The 21,433-nt window shown below is 39.6% G+C and overlaps 1 protein-coding gene and 1 long non-coding RNA gene across 2 annotated transcripts in view; both read right to left on the reverse strand.

Moving 5' to 3' along the window:
- Positions 1-12,236: 12,236 nt before the first annotated feature.
- LOC116698559 (uncharacterized) lies at positions 12,237-13,408 on the reverse strand. Its single transcript, XR_004334248.1, has 2 exons — positions 12,671-13,408; positions 12,237-12,561 (listed from the first exon to the last, which is right to left on the reverse strand). It is a non-coding gene; the product is annotated as an uncharacterized LOC116698559 (long non-coding RNA).
- Positions 13,409-14,248: 840 nt separating this feature from the next.
- The window catches only part of st6galnac3 (ST6 (alpha-N-acetyl-neuraminyl-2,3-beta-galactosyl-1,3)-N-acetylgalactosaminide alpha-2,6-sialyltransferase 3), an 84,012-nt gene continuing 76,827 nt past the window's right edge, over positions 14,249-21,433 (reverse strand). The window contains exon 5 of the mRNA XM_032530525.1: positions 14,249-19,434. Coding sequence (XP_032386416.1) covers positions 19,245-19,434 — 190 coding nt within the window. The 3' untranslated portion in view covers positions 14,249-19,244. The remainder of the gene's footprint in view (positions 19,435-21,433) is intronic.

A 21,433-nucleotide genomic window follows, 5' to 3' on the forward strand; every position in this document is an offset into this window, starting at 1 on the left:
ATACTTTTTTGTTTTCTATGGGCTGTTAAAAGTCTGTGCTTGTAATTCTGCTGAAGTAATCGCTCTTTTGCCGCTGCTTTTCAAACACACAATACCAGAGGGGGAAGCATTCAGATAAGAATGTGCACAAAATCCCCAAATAACTATGGTGTTAGTGAACTTTAACTCAAGTCATTTTTAAAACACGTTTTACAATGAGTATTCATGAGGGGCCAGTGCAGATCACTGCTGCGTTGGCAGCTCAACGCTCCAAGACCATCAGGCCGTGAGGAGTCATACAAATTTAAAATGGAATCACCATGCAAGCAACCCAACAGCAGCAGCAGCAGCATGTTGATCGATGTTAATGGGTCTTGTAACACTGAGGTTATGGTGCTCACAGAGCAGCGGCTGATCATCAGGGCCAGCCTGATGATGATGGGGCAGGTTACTGTGAAAGATGGCTGCTGCCGATGCTGAGCATGTGGACAATGGTGGAGACTGATCAGCAGGTGTTTACGATGCCTATAACACGCAGGGCTCCGCCACCTACTTATTGCCTGTCGCAGGCCTTTACATGGTTGATTGTCTAGGGTCTACATGGTGCCATATTTCTCTCTTTTATGTTCTCTAATCCTCTGCAGATCTGATTTATGAGTGAAAGCTGCTCCCCACGGTGCTACAGGAGAGGGACCTTGACAAGGGAATCTGACTGGCTTTTTGTCCTTTTCATAATTAGAGAGTACGTCCAATTCACCCCGTTCATTACCCCTGGGCCCAGTGACAAATGATGAGGAGGCCTGTTTAATGCAGGCTCACTGGCTGTTCTGTTCGGGGAGAATGAGCAACAGTGCACACAAGAGGAGTAGTGGTCATTGTATTACACAAAATGTAAGGGGGAATTCCTTTTTTCCCCCACACATCCCAGAGGACTAAACAAACAGTGAGATTAAAAGGATCACAAGGGTCACTATAAATCACACCAATTTTTATATTACTGATAACACATTTGCAAATTATTTTGGTTTCTTTTGGACTTAAAGTATATATATACAGGCCAAAGGTTTGGGGACACCTTCTCATTCAATGTGTTTCCTTTATTTTCATGACTATTTACATTGTAGATTCTCACTGAAGGCATCAAAACTATGAATGAACACATATGGATAATGTACTTAACAAAAAACTGTGATATAACTAAAAACATGTCTTATATTCTAGTTTCTTCAAAGTAGACACCCTTTGCTCTGATTACTACTTTGCACACTCTTGGCATTCTCTTGATGAGCTTCAAGAGGTGGATGAAATGGTTTCCCAATAGTCTTGAATGAGTTTCGAGAGATGCTCAGCACTTGTCGGCCCTTTTGCCTTCACTCTGCAGTCCAGCTCTCCCCAAACCATCTCGATTGGGTTTAGGTCCGGTGACTGTGGAGGCGCAGTACTCCATCACTCTCCTTCTTGGTCAAATAGCCCTTACACAGCCTGGAGGTGTGTTTGGGGTCATTGTCCTGTTGAAAAATAAATGATGGTCCAACTAAATGCAAACCGGATGGGATGGCATGCAGGATGCTGTGGTAGCCATGCTAGTTCAGTATGCCTTCAGTTTTGAATAATTCCCCAACAGTGTCACCAGCAAAGCACCCCCACACCATCACACCTCCTCCTCCAGACAGTTTGATGCTGACCTTCATTTCTTAAAGCAATGATGGGCACTCGTTTCTCTTTACTTAGCTAATTGGTTCTTGCCACAATAGGAGTTCTAACAGTTGTCCAATAAGGCTGGCGGCTGTGTATCAACCGGACTTCTGCACAACACAACTGATGGTCCCAACTCCATTAATAAGGCAAGAAATTCCACTAATTAACCCTGACAAGGCACACCTGTGAAGTGAAAACCATTTCAGGTGACTACCTCATGAAGCTCATTGAGAGAACACCAAGGGTTTGCAGCGCTATCAAAAAAACAACGTGTGGCTACTTTGAAGAATCTAAAATATAAGACCTATTTAGAGTTATTTCACACTTTTTTGTTAAGTACATAATTCCGTATGTGTTCATTCATAGTTTTGATGCCTTCAGTGAGAATCTATAATGTAAATAGTCATGAAAATAAAGAAAAAGCATTGAATGAGAAGGTATGTATCTATCTATATATATATATTATCTATATCTGTATCTATACATATACACAGTATATATGTATATATACATACACATATATATATATATAGTATACATGTTTCTTCCTTCCTGGCTGCCACTGCTTTCCAATTACTCCATTTATTTCCAAATGGCAAATCAGTCAGCAGACACTTTGAAAACAACAACTAGCAACTTAGCCAACTTCATAAATTGATCATTTGCCTTTGTTGTGTTTGACTTTTTACATCAGTTTGCACTTACACCTGCTTTACCACAAAAAGAAAGATGTAGTTATCACCAAATTAATGGAGGCAGCATATTCACTGTGATGGATTATACAACTCAACATAATTTAAAAGGTTTTGGCTCATCTAATTTATTTTCACATTTTGACAAATTAAAAGAAACAATGGCAGCCAGAAAGGTAGAAAAATTGCTTTGCAGTCCTCAAAACCAGTCTCTTAAAAAGTCAAGTACAGTGTGCAGTACTGTTTGTTTTCTGACTATTCCTTCCCTTAGTATTGCTTCCATTGCTTTAAAAAAAAGGAAATTAAATAATCTCAACTCAAAGGTCTACTCACTGTTTTTCCTCTAAGCTTTCAGTCACATATGACGGTTTTTGGTGAACTAAGTGTGGAACTTTAATCATATGATAACGTTTGTGGGGATAAATAAATGATGGCCTCTGACGTATGAGGTGAATGTCCTCCATGATCTTTCTCCTTAATCCTGGTCACTTTCATTGCCTGAAATTAGCACAATTCCCCTTCAAGGAGCTAAAACATGCAAACAGTCTGTTAGGGTCCTTTAACTTTTAACTACAAAGTGGGGCCTAGCCACCACTCTGCAAAGTCACGACTGTTTGTTGTCCTGGCTCCACAATGATAAAACGAGCTCCCTACTGACATCAAGACAGCAGAAACTCAACACATGTTCCATCACAGACTGAAAACTCATCGGTACATTAAATAAAATCAAATCAAAAACTGTTTCTCTATATCTCATTGTCGCAAAATGTAGCACTTAAAGTAGATCAGCACATATGATGAATTTGATGTACTTTTTGTTGTTGTACCCGCATATGAATCACTTATTGTAAGTAGTTGAAACTGAAACATACAATTAAAGTTTGACCACTCTGCAGGAATGTGGGGTTGGCTCTTTGTGCGATCAACACATTGTTAACATGATAATAACAGCTGACAGGTCATTACAGGGGAAATGAATGGATTATATTACCAGATGGGACAAAAAATGAGACCCTTTCAGGTTGGACTAAATTAGAAGACAGATAGGATTTCCAGGACCGGATTCAATTAAATAACATCAATCATCAGGACCATTCTCATAAAAATAACTTGAAGCCGAAGCAATATTTAATCCTGCCTCTTACCCAGTAAATTACAGTCATTACACCACAATCTGTTCACTTGGTGTGTATTTACAGTTAGTGTAGCAGGGCCGGGACATTGTCCACAAGAGGATTTATTTGCTCTCCATGTTTGTTGACTGTGGACACATCAAGAATAGGGTGATGGGTGTCCTTTGCTCTGAGCTGGCTTTTAATTAAATTGCTCCCCCAGGCATGATGGAAGAGGGAATCTAGTTTCAGGGGTGACTGGGCCATGAGTACAGAGGGAGACCCCGTGCTTTGTTGTGGTGGAGGTGAGACAAGCAGTCATTGTCTGACTTCACCAAATGGGAAAGGAGCTCACTGGAGATTAATTAGTGTCCCCACACCATTTATGCAACCAACCAAAATGGTTTACATATGAGTTCTTTCCAACGTGGGAACAAGAAAAAAAAAAGGGTTAGATATTTCCACACATTTCTCAACTTTATCTTCTTTATCTTCTCCAAAGGAAAATTTTAGCGTTCAGCTAGGTAGCTAAGGTAGTCACACCAATGTAAACCCAATTCAGCTACAGAATTTTCTCATTATTTTTCTGTTACAGCAAATAAAGTTGGTTTTCAATTCCCTAAATATTTCTGTGCTCACTGCCATTAATATGTACATCCTCCATTCCCACTAATGGTAATTCACATTTTGTGTACCTAAGTGCTTCTCAAGTGTCTCTAATGTCCCATTCTTGGCTCCTTCCATGTGAATCTTTATTGAAAGTCACGCTGAAATCCAAAGAAAATTCCCCCCTTGATGGTCGGTGGTGTCGAGGCAGATTACAGTTTGTGTCCAAGGTAATTCCAACACTGAGTGACTTTCCCCCCACTCTAATTTCCCCGAGAACAAAACAACCTGGTTTTCTTGTCGTCCAAGCCAGGAGGCCAGACTCCCATAAATCAAGCCGCTCTCCTCTCTAATTCCATTCCCTGGTTGTAACTGACTGAGGTAGAAGCCAGGAGTCTGCATCCCTCTTTGGCTGACAAATGGTTTGGCTGAATGAGTAATGGCTAATTAACTTCCTGAATGTGACTGTTTATCTGACTTTATGATCTGACTGTGTGCCAGTTTGTCTGCATGCTTGTGCGTCTGTCTGCAGTCAGACCGGGCCGCTCCTGAGATGAGCACAAACCCACCAGATGCTCTGGCTGCATGCTCTGTGCTTCAGTGCTAGCAGCACACCACTGCTCCTGCTTCACTGGACTGATGTAAATGCACTGTCTCATCATCTGGGCCCGAGGGGAGGCACACTCTTCTGCCCCAACATGCTCGCTCTCATGGGGGGAGCAAGTGGGCCAGATGCTGGGAAAAGCTTCCTCTGTGCCAAGGGAGCTACTGGAGGTCAGGAGTGAAGGACTTCAAAACAGGGAGTCTGAAATCATTTGTGAAGCTCTCCGACAGTGCAGAAGCGAAGGTGGAGCTGTTTTGTTTTTTTAAAGGCAGTTACTCTCTTGGGAATATTTTGTCCTGAAATGTGTCATTTGACATTTCTGAAATGTAAAATCTTCTTTCAGAAGGTTCAGCAATAAGTGACAACACAAGCTTCCCCCGGATAAAGTTATCCATCTCTGTTGCTCAGGAGACTATTTTGTAGTTCTTGGCAGTACATTATTAGTTAGTGAGAAAAACTATGTGTGATTTGGAGCGTATGTCCAAATTTTTCTGATCAAAATCTGACAACGCACCCCTAGGAATATCTAGTCATGCAAATATGTTTGGGGTCATTTGTCCAGGATGTGTGATAACTGCCTCATGTCTGTCTCCACACAGATACAATGGAGGTGAATAGAAGTTCATTTGGGAATCTTAACAGTTCTTAACTGTAAATCCTTGAGGAACAAATAACAAAATACATCTGGGTATATAAAAGAAGCTTATGCAAATTAAATAAGACAAACCAATGAACATAAAAAGGTACAAACACAATACAACAACAATATTAAAGGTTTTCACAGTAAAAATGTGAATACTTCCTGTCGTGTTTCCTTTTTTCAAAGAAGTTATAAAAGGATGCCAAAATGGATGGAAAATCCAATGATAATAAGAAAAAGTCCTCACAAAAAAAAACAATAGAATCAGTCATTTCAGGAAGCACCCCAAAACAACAAATGTTTACACTCAAGTGACGTGTAGTACAGTAATTATGACAGGGGCTAAATAAGTAGTCAGGTTATGTTATTAAACTCTTTTGATTGATTGATTTTTTTTATCAAGATATATATTAGATAGTGTAGAAGACAGATAGAAAAGGGGGGAGAGGGGATGACACGTAGCACAAGGCCATTGGTCAACCTGGGCCTCTGCCAATGATTTAGCCGACATGGGGCGCCCACTCTACCAGGTGAGCTAGAGGTTACCCCTGAACCTTGCACACCATGTCGGTATTTTTTTTTTGTCTGAAATTGTCGCAATAATAGTAATAATATAATAATTGTACAATGATAGAAAAAGTCATTTGTTGAATATAATATTTACAAAATTCAACAGAAGCATTTCTTTCCAGAAGCACTGTCCCCAATGCAGACACAGTTTTCTATTTCTTAATTAGTAGTAGTAGTAGTAGTTCCAATGAAAACATCTCAAAAATGTATTTGTAAATGTAGCACTGTCTCCAAAAACCAAAGCTATATGTTTATATCACATTAAAGGTAAGTGAGAAAATTCTTTTTGTTATTTAAGTGGGAATTGATCCTTATGCTAGAAAAACAAGTCACTGTCAATCATCAGTCTTGTTTATTGTGTTGTGCAGGAGCACAGTTCATGAATTTTCAGATGTCTGCACGGAGCGGCAAGACAGAGAGTTGAAGGACCATAAATCCTTTTTTCGTTCTTCAAAAGACTTTTTGTGGCATTAGTCTTTCGCGGTATGCCATTGGTTTGGACAGATCTAATTTTCAGGAGGCTTCTAAAAAGCTTCACCCTCTCTGCAGTGCAAGAATCCCCTGAGAGAACAGAGCAGGTTCAGAGGATTGGACAGACAAGCAAACTGCTCAACATGCACGCCAGGTTTCTAAGGCAGTAATGATAACTGTGCTCATGAAATGTTTGGTTAGGAGAGAACAAAGGCTGTATGGAGCTGTACAGCAATTTTACTTTGCTTCAGGACTAAAAAAGCTGCTGTAGTTGTTGGCATGTTTCCAGCAGGGTAGGTATTCATCAAACTGTCAATGGATTCAACAATTTCCCAAAGTTGGCGAACACAGTCACTGAAATCTTTCATGTCTTCAGCTGCCTGGCATGGCTGCAAATGCACTGTGAACATCTCATGCTGCCTTTAAAATCATACTTATCACTTAGATGATTGGAGGCAGTTTAAGATTGACCGTGACTGGCTGTAGCATAATGGTTAGCAAAACTGGTCTGTGAAGTTAGACTGCTGCAAGTGAACCAATTCTACTCTTCACTGCCTCAAAAATGACTGCTGAGGTGCCCAAGACCAGAGCAAGTGAGCTATCTTAGGCAGTGGGGGGTAAAGTATTTAAATTTACTTTTAAAAGTCAGTTTCCAGTTTCTACATTTAGCACAGGGAAATAAAATGACATTTAGACTATATGCCATCTTCAGTGTGCAATAGTCATCCAGCTTCCCTCCAATCAATTTACAACCAGCCGGTGTACCATGTGTCCCATTGGAGGACATAAGGTCACATAGAGATGTATATGTAGTAGTTTGTGGATTTGTGAATTCTTGTTGAATTTATGCACTTCAATGATGCACTGCACCTAGAATCTGGCACAACATTTATGCTGCCAAAGTGTCAACTGTTTGAATGATTTGGAATTTGGAATTTAGATGTACTGGGGCCTGTTGTACGAAAGTAGAATAAAGATATCCAGGATAAGGGAAAAAGCGCAGCTTGACTTAGTGTGATCTGCTCATCGCGGCTTAATCGGTCGCACGTTTGCCGTGCCAGGATGAACAGGTGGAGCTATGTCAAGCCAGGTGTAGATAGCTGGGATAAGTGCACGTTCACAGCTTTCTTAAATAGACCACAGTATCGATCACAGATTTACTGATGCAGAGATGGAGAAGATGCATACGGCATGTGTTTCACCCAATGAGCAGCAGCTTCTAATGGAAAGTAATGAGGAGGTGAAGAATATTATATGCAAAAAGGGAAATAAAGTGAAAGTGTCTTTTGAGTAGTCTACCATGTAAAGCGCAATATAAATGAAATGTATTATTATTTAGCCTACTTTGCCTTAAAAGTGAGCAGAGGGAATTAATGTTCTCGGGAAATGTACCCTTAGGACTCTAGGCTTAATTTGAAACCCTTATTTACAACGCGAGAACATGTTTTACAACCATATGCACAAATCTCTATAAGCTATATCTAATTCTTTGTACAATTAATGTTCATACAGAAAAATCAGAAAGGGACAACAACTAGAAAAAGAAGTAAGTGACTTCAAAACACGCTGTGAGCATATATGTGAAACAATATTCATGTTTTTTTATCATTCTGACAAGTGACAGCACCAAAATAAAAAGATTAAGAAGCATTGTGGTGTTCCCGGTGTGAAGAATGTAAACTACACTATATACATAGTCACGTTGTTGGTCCAGGGATGTGAGACTAATTGAGAAGGTTATGAAACCAAAGTAATCTATGATAAAAAAACATTAGGCCTACATATTAAGGAGTAACACAAACTATCCTTTATTAGAGAAGGACAAGCAACAAGAAAATGAAATCATTAACGTATTGGTCTCTGACCAGTCTGCCATTAATGTCATCTGGGAATATTGCCGCATTGTCCCACTTAATCTCCGGAGCGTCCTGTATAAACCTGAAGCTGCACAGACCACGGACGCCGCGCTGCTCATCTCTACTTTTACAGACAGAGTGGACACTGCGACGCACGCCAGGCGGCCTCAACACACTACCGGCCCACCGGGAAAAGTCCCAACTCTCCCAATTGCCAGTCCGCATCTGGGTGCCAGTGCAACCATTTCTAACCATCTAAACAACTGCAATAGTAGCCTAGGGTTTAATTCAAACTCATGACAACAATAGTGACAAGTAATGCATGTTAATAAAAATAAAGCAGAAGACAACGGAATAACTGTTATACACGTTTATTTCGGATCAGAGCGGCAGCTGATTTAACACATGACACGACAGTATTAATCTTAGCCTGGCTGTTAGCCTGCTCTGGACCAGGCTAGCCGCAAAGAATAAATCTCCATGGTTACTTGGCTGGGTTTAATTCAACCTGGTTTCGTGCAACCAAGTCAAAGCTAAATTCATCCAGGATAATTTTGTGCAACAGGCCCCAGGCCTCTTACCATCTAACTGCTGTTTGACCACAAAAACTAATTATGATCAGAATTATTCAGATGTTTTCTGAAACCAGGAAAAGTTGAAAACTGATGCAGACAGCCCTCTAATATACAAATATGCATGAACCTTAAACAGGGATGATGATTCGTTCTTAAAGAAGATAAAAGTAACTGCAACCTGACGAATGAAACAGCTAAACATTCTGCAAGTCACATCTGTCATAAATTGAACACCGACAAAGGCCCAGATAAGTTTTAACCTTGAGCTGTGATAGAAATTCCTTATTTTTTCTTTTTTCAAATTGACATGTAGCTCAGCGTAAATTCTTTCAGGAAGACTTCACTATTAATTGAAGCACTCCTAATTCAATACATCTGTTATCCTAATAAATGTAAATTCATCATGCGTGTATAACCATTGCATATCTGCAACTAGTCTCTCCTGATTGAAATGTATCTCAGCGTAAATCCTTTCAGGAAGACCTCACTCTAAATTAATGCTCTATCTAACTCAAATCAGCTGTTGGAGGCATTCACCTTCCTGCTAAACCAATCGGAATCGTAACAGAATGGCAAGGGCCAATCACAGAGTCACAACCCTGCTTTAAATAATTCTTTCTCTCTTTGCCATTCAGCTGTCGTTGCAGGCAAAGAGTGCAACCCTTCACCCCCCCCTTTCAAATCCAGTCATCTACTCCAGCTGACCGGTCTGGAGCTTCCTTCGGTCTGGTCTTTGGGCTCCTTTGTCACCACCATACATAGGGGGGGGGGGGGGGGTCTGATGGTTCTCAACCCCTATATATAGATGTACAAAAGATTTGTGTATCGACATTTCATTTGAGCTGTACAATAAATCTTATTTGCATGTCTGCAAACTTATCTCACCTGGTTGAAATGCCACTCATATTCAAGGCCTGACAAGTGAAACACGGTCTACAACTCAGTTGTTCCAAAGTTGATGTTATAAATGGTTCTAAACTGTTAAAAAATGCATATCTGTGCCAGGGAGTCTTCATAGGACAGGTTGAATACAAAGTGGAATTTAAACAGTTCATGAAATGCAGCTAGGGGGCTGGTTCCCTGGCAGGGGATGAGCTGTTAGTCAACTACGATGTAGCAGCTGCTTTGTTCTGCCTACAGCTTTGTTCTTCAGGTGCCGGGCTAGAAATCCTGTACCCTTTTTAGCATCATAGAAGTGCTACTGTAATATTGACTTAAAAACATTGGGAACCAACCAAAAAGAAAAGAAGATTCCAATAGTGTGAATTAGCCAATTTATATTTAGTGGTTATCAATTTAAAAAAAGAAAAAAAAGTAAAAAGACCGAACCGACAAGGAGTTAGTTCCTGACTGGCAGCAACCACAGTCAGCTTATGTTACTAAAATTCAAAGAAGGTTTTGAACATTTCCTCTTCCGTTAACTACTGGTTTAATCCAAAAATCACAAACAAAATTAAAACCTTGCAAAGTCAGCAACAAACTGGAACCGTAAAACGTGAATCTTGTCACGATAAAAAGAGGAAGGAAGAAGAGAAAAAATGAAGTAGAAGGGAAGTTTTTCCTCTTTTTCTGTCAGTGCTGTTCTACAGTATTAACACTGCCTGCGTACCTGTGCTGCAAAAATGAGAGTACAGTGACAATTTAAGGACAGTAACAATGTTTATGACTGATTGTTTTTATTGTTTGAGGGGTGCGTTAGTGAAAAGATGGTTATGATTTGTAGCCTATTCGACCAAAGGAGGTTAGAAATGGCAGAACCCATGTGTATGTTGATAGTTAAAATTGTGTATCTTTTGTTTTTCTGTTTGTATTTTGTCAGTTAATATTTACAGAACAAGAAAAAAAAGTGAAAAAAAAACAATTGTTAAGACAGTTAGGCACAAACACTGGACATTGCAAAAAGATGATGTTCAATTTACATAAATAGCCAATATTAAAAACCAAAACCCATTTTACTGAAGAAACAACACCCCTTTGGACACCTGCCAACTGAGATGCACCCTACATCCAAAAACTTGACACCATGCAACAATGGAAGATTTATGTGTGTGTGTGTGTGTGTGTGTGGTGTGTGTGTGTGTGTGTGTGTGTGTGTGTGTGTGTGTGTGTGTGTGTGTGTGTGTGTGTACCAGGAGGATCCCAAGGGATACTGTGTGTGCATCTGTATGGATGTCAAGCAGCATTTATTTCCGGAAAACTTTCCCAGTCACTGACTGCACATCCCCTTGATCCTCATGCACCTTGAAAGCAGCTGACGTCTCCCAGCAGTGCTTTAGACAGAACATTCAATCATTTCTGTCGGCTGTCACACAAACCAGGACGTCATTGGCATAAAACTAAACATGCACTGAAAAATTAATAAAGACAACCAGTGGCTGATGTATATGGAGGAATATAAAAATGCATCCTAGGAGGGGTGATTGATTGTGTTGAGCGAAGAGAGAGATAAGACCTTTTAGAGCAATTTAATTACCTTCAGGCCCACAGGATATGTAGGAAGTTATAAACTTTGATTACATCAAGGTTGATGAAAGGATGGGAAGAGATGGTTGTAAACAGAGACATTACACAAACCCTTATTTCTTCTACTAAAGTGCTAGTATTGTTGTAGAACAATATCAAGAATACAGACTGAAGCTATCCACGACTGTACAAAGATTTATTTTGTCAGAGCTACAGCTGCTCATTAGTCACAGTTCAATGTTTTCTGTTGCCTCAGATAATCTGAAAATGGTTGACATTTAGTGCAAGCCCGTACATTTCATTCTTTGAACGCTCCCGATTCCTGACAGGCTCGATATGCTCAAAGAAACTGAAGATGGGAGGATGAGCAAATACTGGAGGAGGTGGATGTAATCAATATAAACATGAGGCAATTAGTGTAGCACTCATTTTTCTTTTTTTTAGGGAGGTGGGTGTAAAATCATGGCAACCAAAGTGATGCAAGTCATTAATGAGGCACCAGAGTGACTACAGGGATATATTGTTAAAGAGCCTTTTAGAAGCCTGCATGGAATAAATTAAAACACAATGCACACTTCCATCTTTGATGCATTTGACAGTGTTATTGATCATTTAAAGAGTTGGCAGACAGGGAAGAAAATATGGACTGGCTGTTCACTTCCACACGAATCCTCATTTATTTCTGCTACTAACAGAGCAATTTCTGGACTGGTCGCCCACTTTGAAACCAGTGAAACACACCAATTAACAGGATCTGGTGACACAAGTGCAGCGCCAAGCGGACATGGTCCAAAAAACAGATCATTGCTCTGGGCGGGGAAGGTGATATGATAGACCTGTATTCTCCCCCTCCCCCCACCTGACTAATTGGCTTTCAACAGAGCAGTAAAACCTGTGGGAGACATAACAGGGGTTTTGGTTTAAGAGATTAGATAACTTGGATCAAATTAAATGTCAGAAAGACAGGTAACATGGTTAAATCATTTATTAAAAAACAAGTTTAAGGGTATAAAAAGTAATGTGATGCAAATGGTGATTTGGACAAATATGAGGCTACTTGTGGGCTAGAAAATAAAAGTGATTGATAGAGAGCTGCATGGTACAACTGCAGCCCATTACAAGGCTGAAACATGAACCGCGAGAGAATTCGCATTACTTCTTGTGAAACAATGAATTTTTGCAAATTTACAAAAACTTAAAATGGAATTTTTTTTGCTCTGCAGCTGGATTTGTTTGGCAAAAACAACCTGTTCAGCTCATTCAAACAATGGCTTTTAGTATTTAGATTTTTGTCTCTTTCTCTCTCTCTCTCTCTCTCTCGCTGCAAATAACATAAGATTGATACCTCTCGTGTTTGTGTGCAAATTAGCTAGCGATTAGCATCAGAGGAGAGTTTATCTAAACCAAAGAATTCATCATTCACCTCCATGATTTCTTCCTTCCATTCGTCATCCCTTTCATTTTATCACCCCTGTAATTGTCCCTGAGCTACAATAACGCTACATATTGTGGCACCATCTGGCCCTGGAGAGCACATCCTCCTGCAAATATGTTTCAGAGGTCAAAAGAATTGCAAGAACAAATATACAAACACCAAAATGAAAACATTCCAGTTGTTTCACTGACCTTGCTCAGTTAAGCTGTGCACATGACAGAACACTAATGCATGCCAGCTGCCAGCAAAACAGAAAAAGGCAGAAAAACAAATGACATAAAAAGAGACGGAGTAGCCCAAATATGAGGTCGGCTGGAATTTAATTGAAGTTGAACACAGTCAAGGTAACTGGAGGAAATGGAGAATTGTTTCTCTCACTTCAAGGTGAGGTAGTCTGAAAAAGTAGGTTTATTTTCCATTTACCCAACGGTTCATTAGTTTCTGTGTTGGTGTACGCTTTTGCAAATGACATCATGTCCATTACTTCCATTGTTCACACTGTGAGCTTGCTGTGTGGCTCCACCCAGCCTTGCTCGCAGCTATTTAGATAAACGCTATACTTTGTACTGTAAACTCTTGCAGATTACTTGGACAATATTTTGCACGTTCTTGCACAAAACTGCAGAGCTCATCATCTTAAAAAGTTATATTGTCCATTTTTTTGTCAATTTCTTTTATTTCATTTGACTTTTTTTTAAATGTATTATCTCTTGCTATGTTATAGCAGACAGTATTGTTATGCCCCAAAACTCCAAGGCAAATTCCTTGTATGAAAATGTTTTTTATCCAGTAAAATAAGTGTGAACTTTTCGTGCTGCAAGGACAAGTGCAATACATTGACACAGGAGACCGTAATGCACCATATCACAGTAGGTTTAGAATACAAAAACTCTTTGGTAAAGGTCAGATAAAGGAAAGATTGTGGTTTAGGTTAAAGACACCTCTCTCTTTGTCACTGTTTTACCAAGACCTGCATCTCCCCATTTCTAACCAAGAGCTCTGAGTTAAACCCAAACATTTCCACAAGAGCATTAAGGTTGAGGAAATAATTGGAAAACCAAATCAAAGAAGTTGTCAGTGAATGTTTTGCCCATACATTTGGTATAAACAATTTGCGACTTTGCAGATACAGTATATTTAATAAAAACATATTGATAAAAACTTAATCTGGGCAGCATTAAGTTTGCTGTTGAAAATTAGTAGTATATGAAGATCATGTTTAAGAAAATACACAATTATAACTATAAGCCTGAGTTTCAACTGTTCAACAAAGTGTTGAGAATACAATGAATTGCAATGCCTTAGGCCTTTCTCTTAAAACCAAGAGCGCCATCTAGTGGGCTTAGAAAATAAAAGATCCTGGTTCACGAAGCTTCATTTGGCCATCATTACTACAAGGTATGGGGTGGGGGGGGCTGTACATTTTTGAGCTTGTTAGATAAAATAAAAAATATAACAAAAGCCAGTATATCTCAGCCTGCTTCAGTCATACTTTACACTTTATTCATCACTGTAACATAAAAACCATATACTGTATGTCAGCATTATTATTTAAAACTGGTGTTCTTTATTTATGCAGTTGTTCCTTAAAAAAAAACTCATGCTCACCGAAACTCCACCTGACTGAACTCGGCTCCTTCCCTGATGTTTTAAAAAAATCTCATGAGACGCCAGATTTGAGATGGCAGCTCAGCTTGAGCTCCATTCATAGAACATGAACACATCTTACCAAGTTTCTCACTTTCTGATGCTGCTTGTTTTGTTTAGAAATGGCTATAATCTTTTATTTTTGGATTTTCTTTAATCCCCACAGAAAATAAAAGACACAGAGGACACGCTGGTAAAAAAGGAACATTCACAATATATCTAATTTTAGTAAATATGTAGACAGCAAATGACAAAAATAATACGTTTAATCACCACTTATCTTTTGACAAAAACTACATTTCAATAACCTGCAATACATGCAGCATTTGAATGTTATTTTACCACCAATAAAAAAAGCAGTGTGTTAGTTGTGTTAGCACAAAACTTTCATCATAACAACCTGTGTTATATTACATTCTATGTAACTCAAAACACACCCAAAGTTACACATTTCACAAGGACACTTGACCTGAAAATGAAAAAAAGGAAAGTGCTTCACAACACAAAAATAAATTGTTTGACATGCACACAAGAAACAAAAGTTTCATTATAACAAAGCACTTGAGGCATTTCAGAAAATGGCAACAAGTCAGGAGGGAAAAAAGCTTCAAACTAGCGAGGTCAGACAATCTTTAAAATCTCAAATCTCAACTCCAAAACGGACAGTATTTATTTCGACAGATCACAGAAAGAAAAGCAGGCAAAAATAATGAGAGCTTTTTAAACGTTGAGGAATAATGAAATCCATATCTTTGATCCGCAGACCTCCAGACCATGACGTGCCAATCAGGTTTTCCAAAGCCAGCTCTGCTTTAATTTGCTTTTCAACTTTGCATTCTACAACAAGCGAACAATCATTGCTTATTCCACTTCCGAGCAGCTGAGTACAAGCACTGTTGTTTTTCCCATTTGCATATATACAGAAAGGTACCAAGGAGAGTCTGCTTCACGTTCAAGAGGATGAATGAAATTCAGAAATTAACAAGGATTCAGGGCTAACAAATGTTATTTAAGGAATAGGTCAATAATTTGGTAAATTAATTTGCTTTTTGGCATTAGAGTTAGATGAGAATAGAAATTAAGTTGTAGCTAGTTATCTCACTTTTGCACAAAGAGTGTCAAAATAAAGCGCACCAACTTTTCAAGTTTGATTTTGATTATGCTTGTTTAATCAGTACAGAAGCCTTGGAACAGAGGCTGCAACAGTTTGGATAATTTCTGTAGTTTTCTGTTTTGTTAGTGGACTGAACACTTTTTTTAAGATAGCAAAAATCGTAACTAAAGAGTTGTGGTAATAACTTGAGAAGAAAGCATTGGTGAGTTTTATGGATATAGACAGAACCAAGTTTTACCAGTACCAAGTACCCACAATGAATACTACTTCTCCCATAAAAATCATGGGAGTTGTAGTTTTCTCTGTTCTCGCAAAGTAATCGGTCCTATGACATACTGCTGTGTCTGTAGTTTAAATGCTAGTGAGGAGGAGAAGGAGCCAAGGGGTGGGGGTGGCTTGTGTTCTCTCTCTCTCTCTCTCCCTCTCTCTCTCTCTCTCTCCAATGAGAATCTTCCCCCTTGTGACATCATAAGGGGAATATTCCAGATTGGCCCATCTGAGCTTTTATTTTCTCAAAGGCAGAGCAGGATACCCAGGGCTCAGTTTATACCTATAGCATTTCTAGCCACTGGAGGACCACAGGCAGGCTGGGGGAACTCAATGTTAAACGTGAAACAAAATGGTGAAATTTTCATGCCATGGGACATTTAGAATCACAAAGGCCTTAACTTCATATACTGTATTACCTGATGTGGTGGGTGCAGATTGGTTTAAGAATAAGCAACGTAAACTCCAGAAACACACTTCATTTTTTTCCAGAAAGACCAATGTAAGAAGTGCTTCATGAAGCAGAGGCTAGCTCTGTCTGAAGTGTCAGCTGGTTGCTTGGCAACAGCTTTTTTCTTTTCAGACTTTGGTTTTATATTTATTAGAGATACTTGTTAAATAATGAGCTTTAGAGGTGCTGGTAGGTGGATTTTGTTAACTTTGGACATTATCAGGCTAGCTGTTTGCCCCTGTATCCAGTCTTTTTGCTAAGCTGGCTGTACTGCACCTAGGAGTGGTATAATCAAAGTTGTCATTCAAATACCCGACAGCGATTAAGTGGGTTTTTTTCCCTTTCAAAAAGTTTGTCTTTCTGAACTTTGTTTAAAAAAAAGTATCCCCAAAAATTTAAAGTACATTTTTCTTCCCACTATGCTCACATTTTCAATTATAGTGTTCCTAATTCACAGTCACCCATCCTCTTTCTGCAAGCCACAGATGATTCATGGGAGCCTATATAAGGGCATATTTTACATAATGTCTCTGGGTATTCTTCCAGTGTGTTGTGGCTGAGAACAATAAAGCATTTGTTGATGAGAAAAATAACCAAGAGCAAAGCCTGAAGCAGCAGAAAATGTTGGCAACACGCAATCTGCAGCAGAAAAACAATGCAGTACACATACCACTGCATCAACAAAAAATAAAATCTATTATAAAAAACTCATTAAAAGAATGATGGAAAATTAACAGAAAGAAACTGTTGAGTAAACAAAACAAATTACACAATGCACCATAACACACCTCAAAAAGATTGGACAACTAAACAACTTAAAATCTTGGTGTGAAGCGCTTTACAATTAACAGTGGATATACTGTACAGAAGAGGTCAAACTGATTGGTGGAGAGCTGCCAGGTGACTGCACAATCACAGGCTGAGTGGATATGTAATAATAGACGTACATTAATCATGTAACATGCGCGGCATACTTTATGAATTCAGTATCAAGATTCTCAGAGGCCAAGATCTTACCTTCAGGCTTCCTTGACAAGAGAAAAATACCGTAAGCGATTCTGCTTTACTTACATTGTGTGGTGGATATACTTTGATATGCAGATGCTCGCAGTGGCGGGATACTGCATACCTCTCCAGCATGTGTTGTCCCACAGGAAATCTGACCCCTGACCCAGAGTGTGTTACGGTCATCTCTTACATGCCGAGCTACACCAGGTGAAATTTAAAATAGGGAGTTTTTACATTTTGCTGATGCCCTTGTCAGCTAGGCGGACTTGCAATGAGTTTAGAGTTGTAGGTCCTTCTAAGTGTTGAGCTGCCTTACTCAGAGACGGATCAGATTCTCCCCACAATGTGAATTTTTTGGGGCCAAGGAATTTAATTTAGATCCCAGTTCCTGCAGATTTCTTAAAAATGTTCCTAAGGTCCTTTATAGATGGATTTTTTTCAACAGCATTACCTCAACGGTAGCTATGTCTCTGCCAAGATATCCAAAAAAACAGGAGGTTTAAACCTATATGTGCTAGTAAACAGTGCAGTAGAAGTGAGATTGTGAAGCTCTGCTACAGTACATTACAGTCGTCAGGGACTCTGTGCATCAAGTCGCCTAAATAGGAAGGTTTTGAATCCTTCCAATTCTCCCCTCTGGGCCACGGCTCTGACCGGGACACAAATCACACCCTCAGGGGAGGGGGGGTCACAGCCGGTGTCCCAGCCCTCCACAGCTACCAGCCAACGTACACACCTCAACACGCCACTGATTATTCTTCTTCACTATCCTGAATCCGATGTATTTAAATGTAATGACCCGAACCAGGAGACACGCACGCACGCACGCACGTTGCGTTCAAAGACAAAGATGTGTGGGAAGATGTGTTCACACAGTGATACTGTACACAACGAGGCACAAATCTGGATGAGAATATGAGAGAGCAAGCGAGCCTCTTCCTCTGTTTCTATACAATGAACCGCAGAGTATATTTCAGGCACAAAATGATAATAGAATACAATTAACTTCAAATGGTTTCACTGCACACACAAATCTCTCCCTCTGCGGGGCCACAGTTGATTTAACTCCTTCCGTAACTATGGAGTTTCTTATTGCACATTGCTCTATGTGCTGTGATGCCCACATTGTCAATAGCACACTGTTAGAGTGTTAGCAACTTATCTCTGCAGAATAACTTAGCAACCTATCCCAATATCAAGCCAAAAGATTTCACAGCATTATAAAATAAAAAACTGACATCTTTGAGCTGACTGAGTTTACACAACTTAATCACCAAGCATAACGGTATAAAAAAGCTGATTTACATGTACAACTCTGGTTCACCTTCAAGTTTGACTGAAATGCGCTTTTTGTTTTGCTTTCTTTTTTTAAATGACCTGGTTTGTTGAAGCTTTTTTTAGCAAGGCCTGAATGATACTATAGATTATAGATTAATCACAGCGTGACAGAAGAAGAGAGATGCTCAGAGGAAACAGTAGCGAGCTTTTCAAGCATCCATGGCAACGTGGCCCGTCTCAACAGCAGCTGAGCTCTTCAGTCATGAAAAACACTTTAATTGAGCAGGCCTGAGACATGTGAGCTGCTGAGGTCACAGGAAGTGAACAGATGGTTGTCAATTCTTCCTGTCGTTTTCTCTTCTTTTTGTTTTTTAAATTAGTCTACGAGCCATCCTTTGCTAAACTCACAGAGCAGCGAATAGATCAATTGGCCAATAAAGAGCGGCGTGCTGTGCACTTTCTTCAACTCTCAAATTCAGAGGAAAAAGACTGAACAAGCAAGAGATATGTTTTTATTGTCCAGGTTGACCGGCAGTCTGTCTGATTGAGTGGCTTTCAATAAAACAACCAGCACTTCATGGATATTAGCCATCCAGGACTTGACAAGCAGCCATCAACCCACTTTTTTAAAATGGTTATGAAGTGGAATTTGTGCCAGAAATGATGTTTGTGCACATCAGGGAACACACTTTCAGTCAGTGTAGAGGCCTAGCTGGTCCCCAGATGATGACGATGACGACGATGATGGTGTTGTATTTCCGTGTCGGTTTAGCCAGGGTCACGACAGCTGCCAAAGTGGGTTGAAGAACTTGATGGCATGAGTTTTGGCCCACTTGGTAAACACAGACTTTTCGGTGATGAAGCGGTGCCCACCGTAGGGGGCGCTCTCATGGAGCAGATACTCTGCACACTCGCCCCGGCTGCCCGCCTCGTAGTAGTGATAGGGAACCTTTCTGTAACCCTCCGTCCTAAGGACAGAAAAAAACAAAACAGACATACATGAATATGAGAGAGAGAGAGAGACACCAAAACATAACTTAATTTCTTTCAGTTAATATTTTGTCATTATTATAAACTATGTTCCTGCGCATCGCCTGAAATAAAGAACGCCTCCATACATATACACACGATTTCTTTTTTAAATGTCATCCAGTAAGTACACAACTGATAATGAAATGAGAGGATTTATCCGATTCAGCTCAGCAAGTAATTGGCTGATCGATTACATTTAATCACATCAACGCAGATTTAATGAGAGCAGTGTGTCACAATGAAAACTAGAGCTGGGCAGCAATTGTTAATTTTTCTTTTTTTTCAAAATATTCCAAGCAAGCTGCAAACAAAATTGCTTTACTAAAATTTTTGTTTTACAGATATGAAGGATGCCATATGTTGTTGATCATATCATCCCGCCCTTGTTAAAAGTTAAATAACCATATTTATAACATATGTTGCGCTGTAAAGTAACAGGTGTTTGTCACTCCAAACCAGTTCTACAATACACAAAAATAGAAGTTTTCGTGTGCTTTTATTATTGGAATTCACATTTTTTGTGTAGATACATAATCTATATTAAATATAATTAACATACTGTAATATGGTTTTGCTTGTGAGGCCAAATGTCTTACATTTTCAAGACAGTTCGGGAAAAATTACAGTCAGCAAATACAAGCTTTAAAAACTATTATCTGAAATTATAGGCACACTAAAATATTAAACTGAAGATCCTTCAGGACAGCATCAGCAGTTTGAACGAGGCTGCCCCGGGCAATATTCTCCACTCGGCAGGTTTCACTCATTTAAAAAATGCTGTTGGCGGCCAAAATTATTTAATAAATACTATTATTTTTTTAAATATCATGACAACATTTTATTCCCATTCTGAGTCAAAGTAAATCTGAAAACATCCAAAACTAGAAAGGCACTCCAAGAGCGCAGATGTCCAAGGCCAATCTGCAAAATGTAATAGTTCTCATTCGCCCACGCTACACCCTTCCACCATGTTCAATGCGAATCAGGCAAGTAGTTTTTCCAAAATCCTGCTGACAAACATAAACAAACCAACAACATAACCTCCTTGGCAGAGAGTAATTTACAGTAGCCGGGAAGTTAAGCCATTGTGACCTGGATTTCATGACAGGTCATCCTGTTTACGGTTCACATCTTTAAACTATTAAAAGCAATAGAATAGATTAATTGTGCAGTCTGCAGATGGTTTCTAGTAGCGAGTGACAGCTTTATGAGAAGGTGACACGTGTAACAATATCATTGGGAGAATGAACACAGACTGAAGAGAAAAAAAAAAACATCACATCAGCCAGCCAGAGGGTTTACAGCAAGAAAGCAACTATGGCTGTCTGCCAGCTTACAGTAATACACAGCCCAATCACTGCCTCTCTTCTGTCTGTGTCACACAGTGGTGCACACCAACGTTAACAAATAAATTCAATTTCACCCTCTCTGCAGCACCTGTTGGAGCTCTATTGCACGTATCTGCAAAGGTCAATTCTGACTAGACCTGTGAACATCGTCACACAAAACATATCTTCTTGTTGTGCTGGAACAGTTGGCTGCCAACAGCACTTTGTGTGACAATAAATTGTCCATTCAGGATCTCAGTAAACACAATATCTTCCTGTCTCATGCAGGAAGGAAGGAAGGAAACAAGTCAGAGACACGCAGGTAGAGAACACTGCCACTTAACTGCCTCACTGAATCATAAAATCCTTGGTGCTGGTTGAATTATCAATCCTCTCTGCCATGTGTCTGGGGCTGTTTATATTTCAACTCCCGCTGTGCATGGGGAACATGGAGAGGATAAAGGCAGGATTTTCACTGCGTATTAGGTGAAAGTGTTTGATTCGGGGGATAGAGAGAGCTCAGGCTGAGCTGCGAGAGCGCAGTGGAGACATAGGAAGAGAGAAGGTGAGTCAATCAAGACTGAGATGACTTGAGACCAAGCAGCCA

The sequence above is a fragment of the Etheostoma spectabile genome, chromosome 12 (genome assembly GCF_008692095.1).
Source record: "Etheostoma spectabile isolate EspeVRDwgs_2016 chromosome 12, UIUC_Espe_1.0, whole genome shotgun sequence".
Taxonomy (NCBI): domain Eukaryota; kingdom Metazoa; phylum Chordata; class Actinopteri; order Perciformes; family Percidae; genus Etheostoma; species Etheostoma spectabile.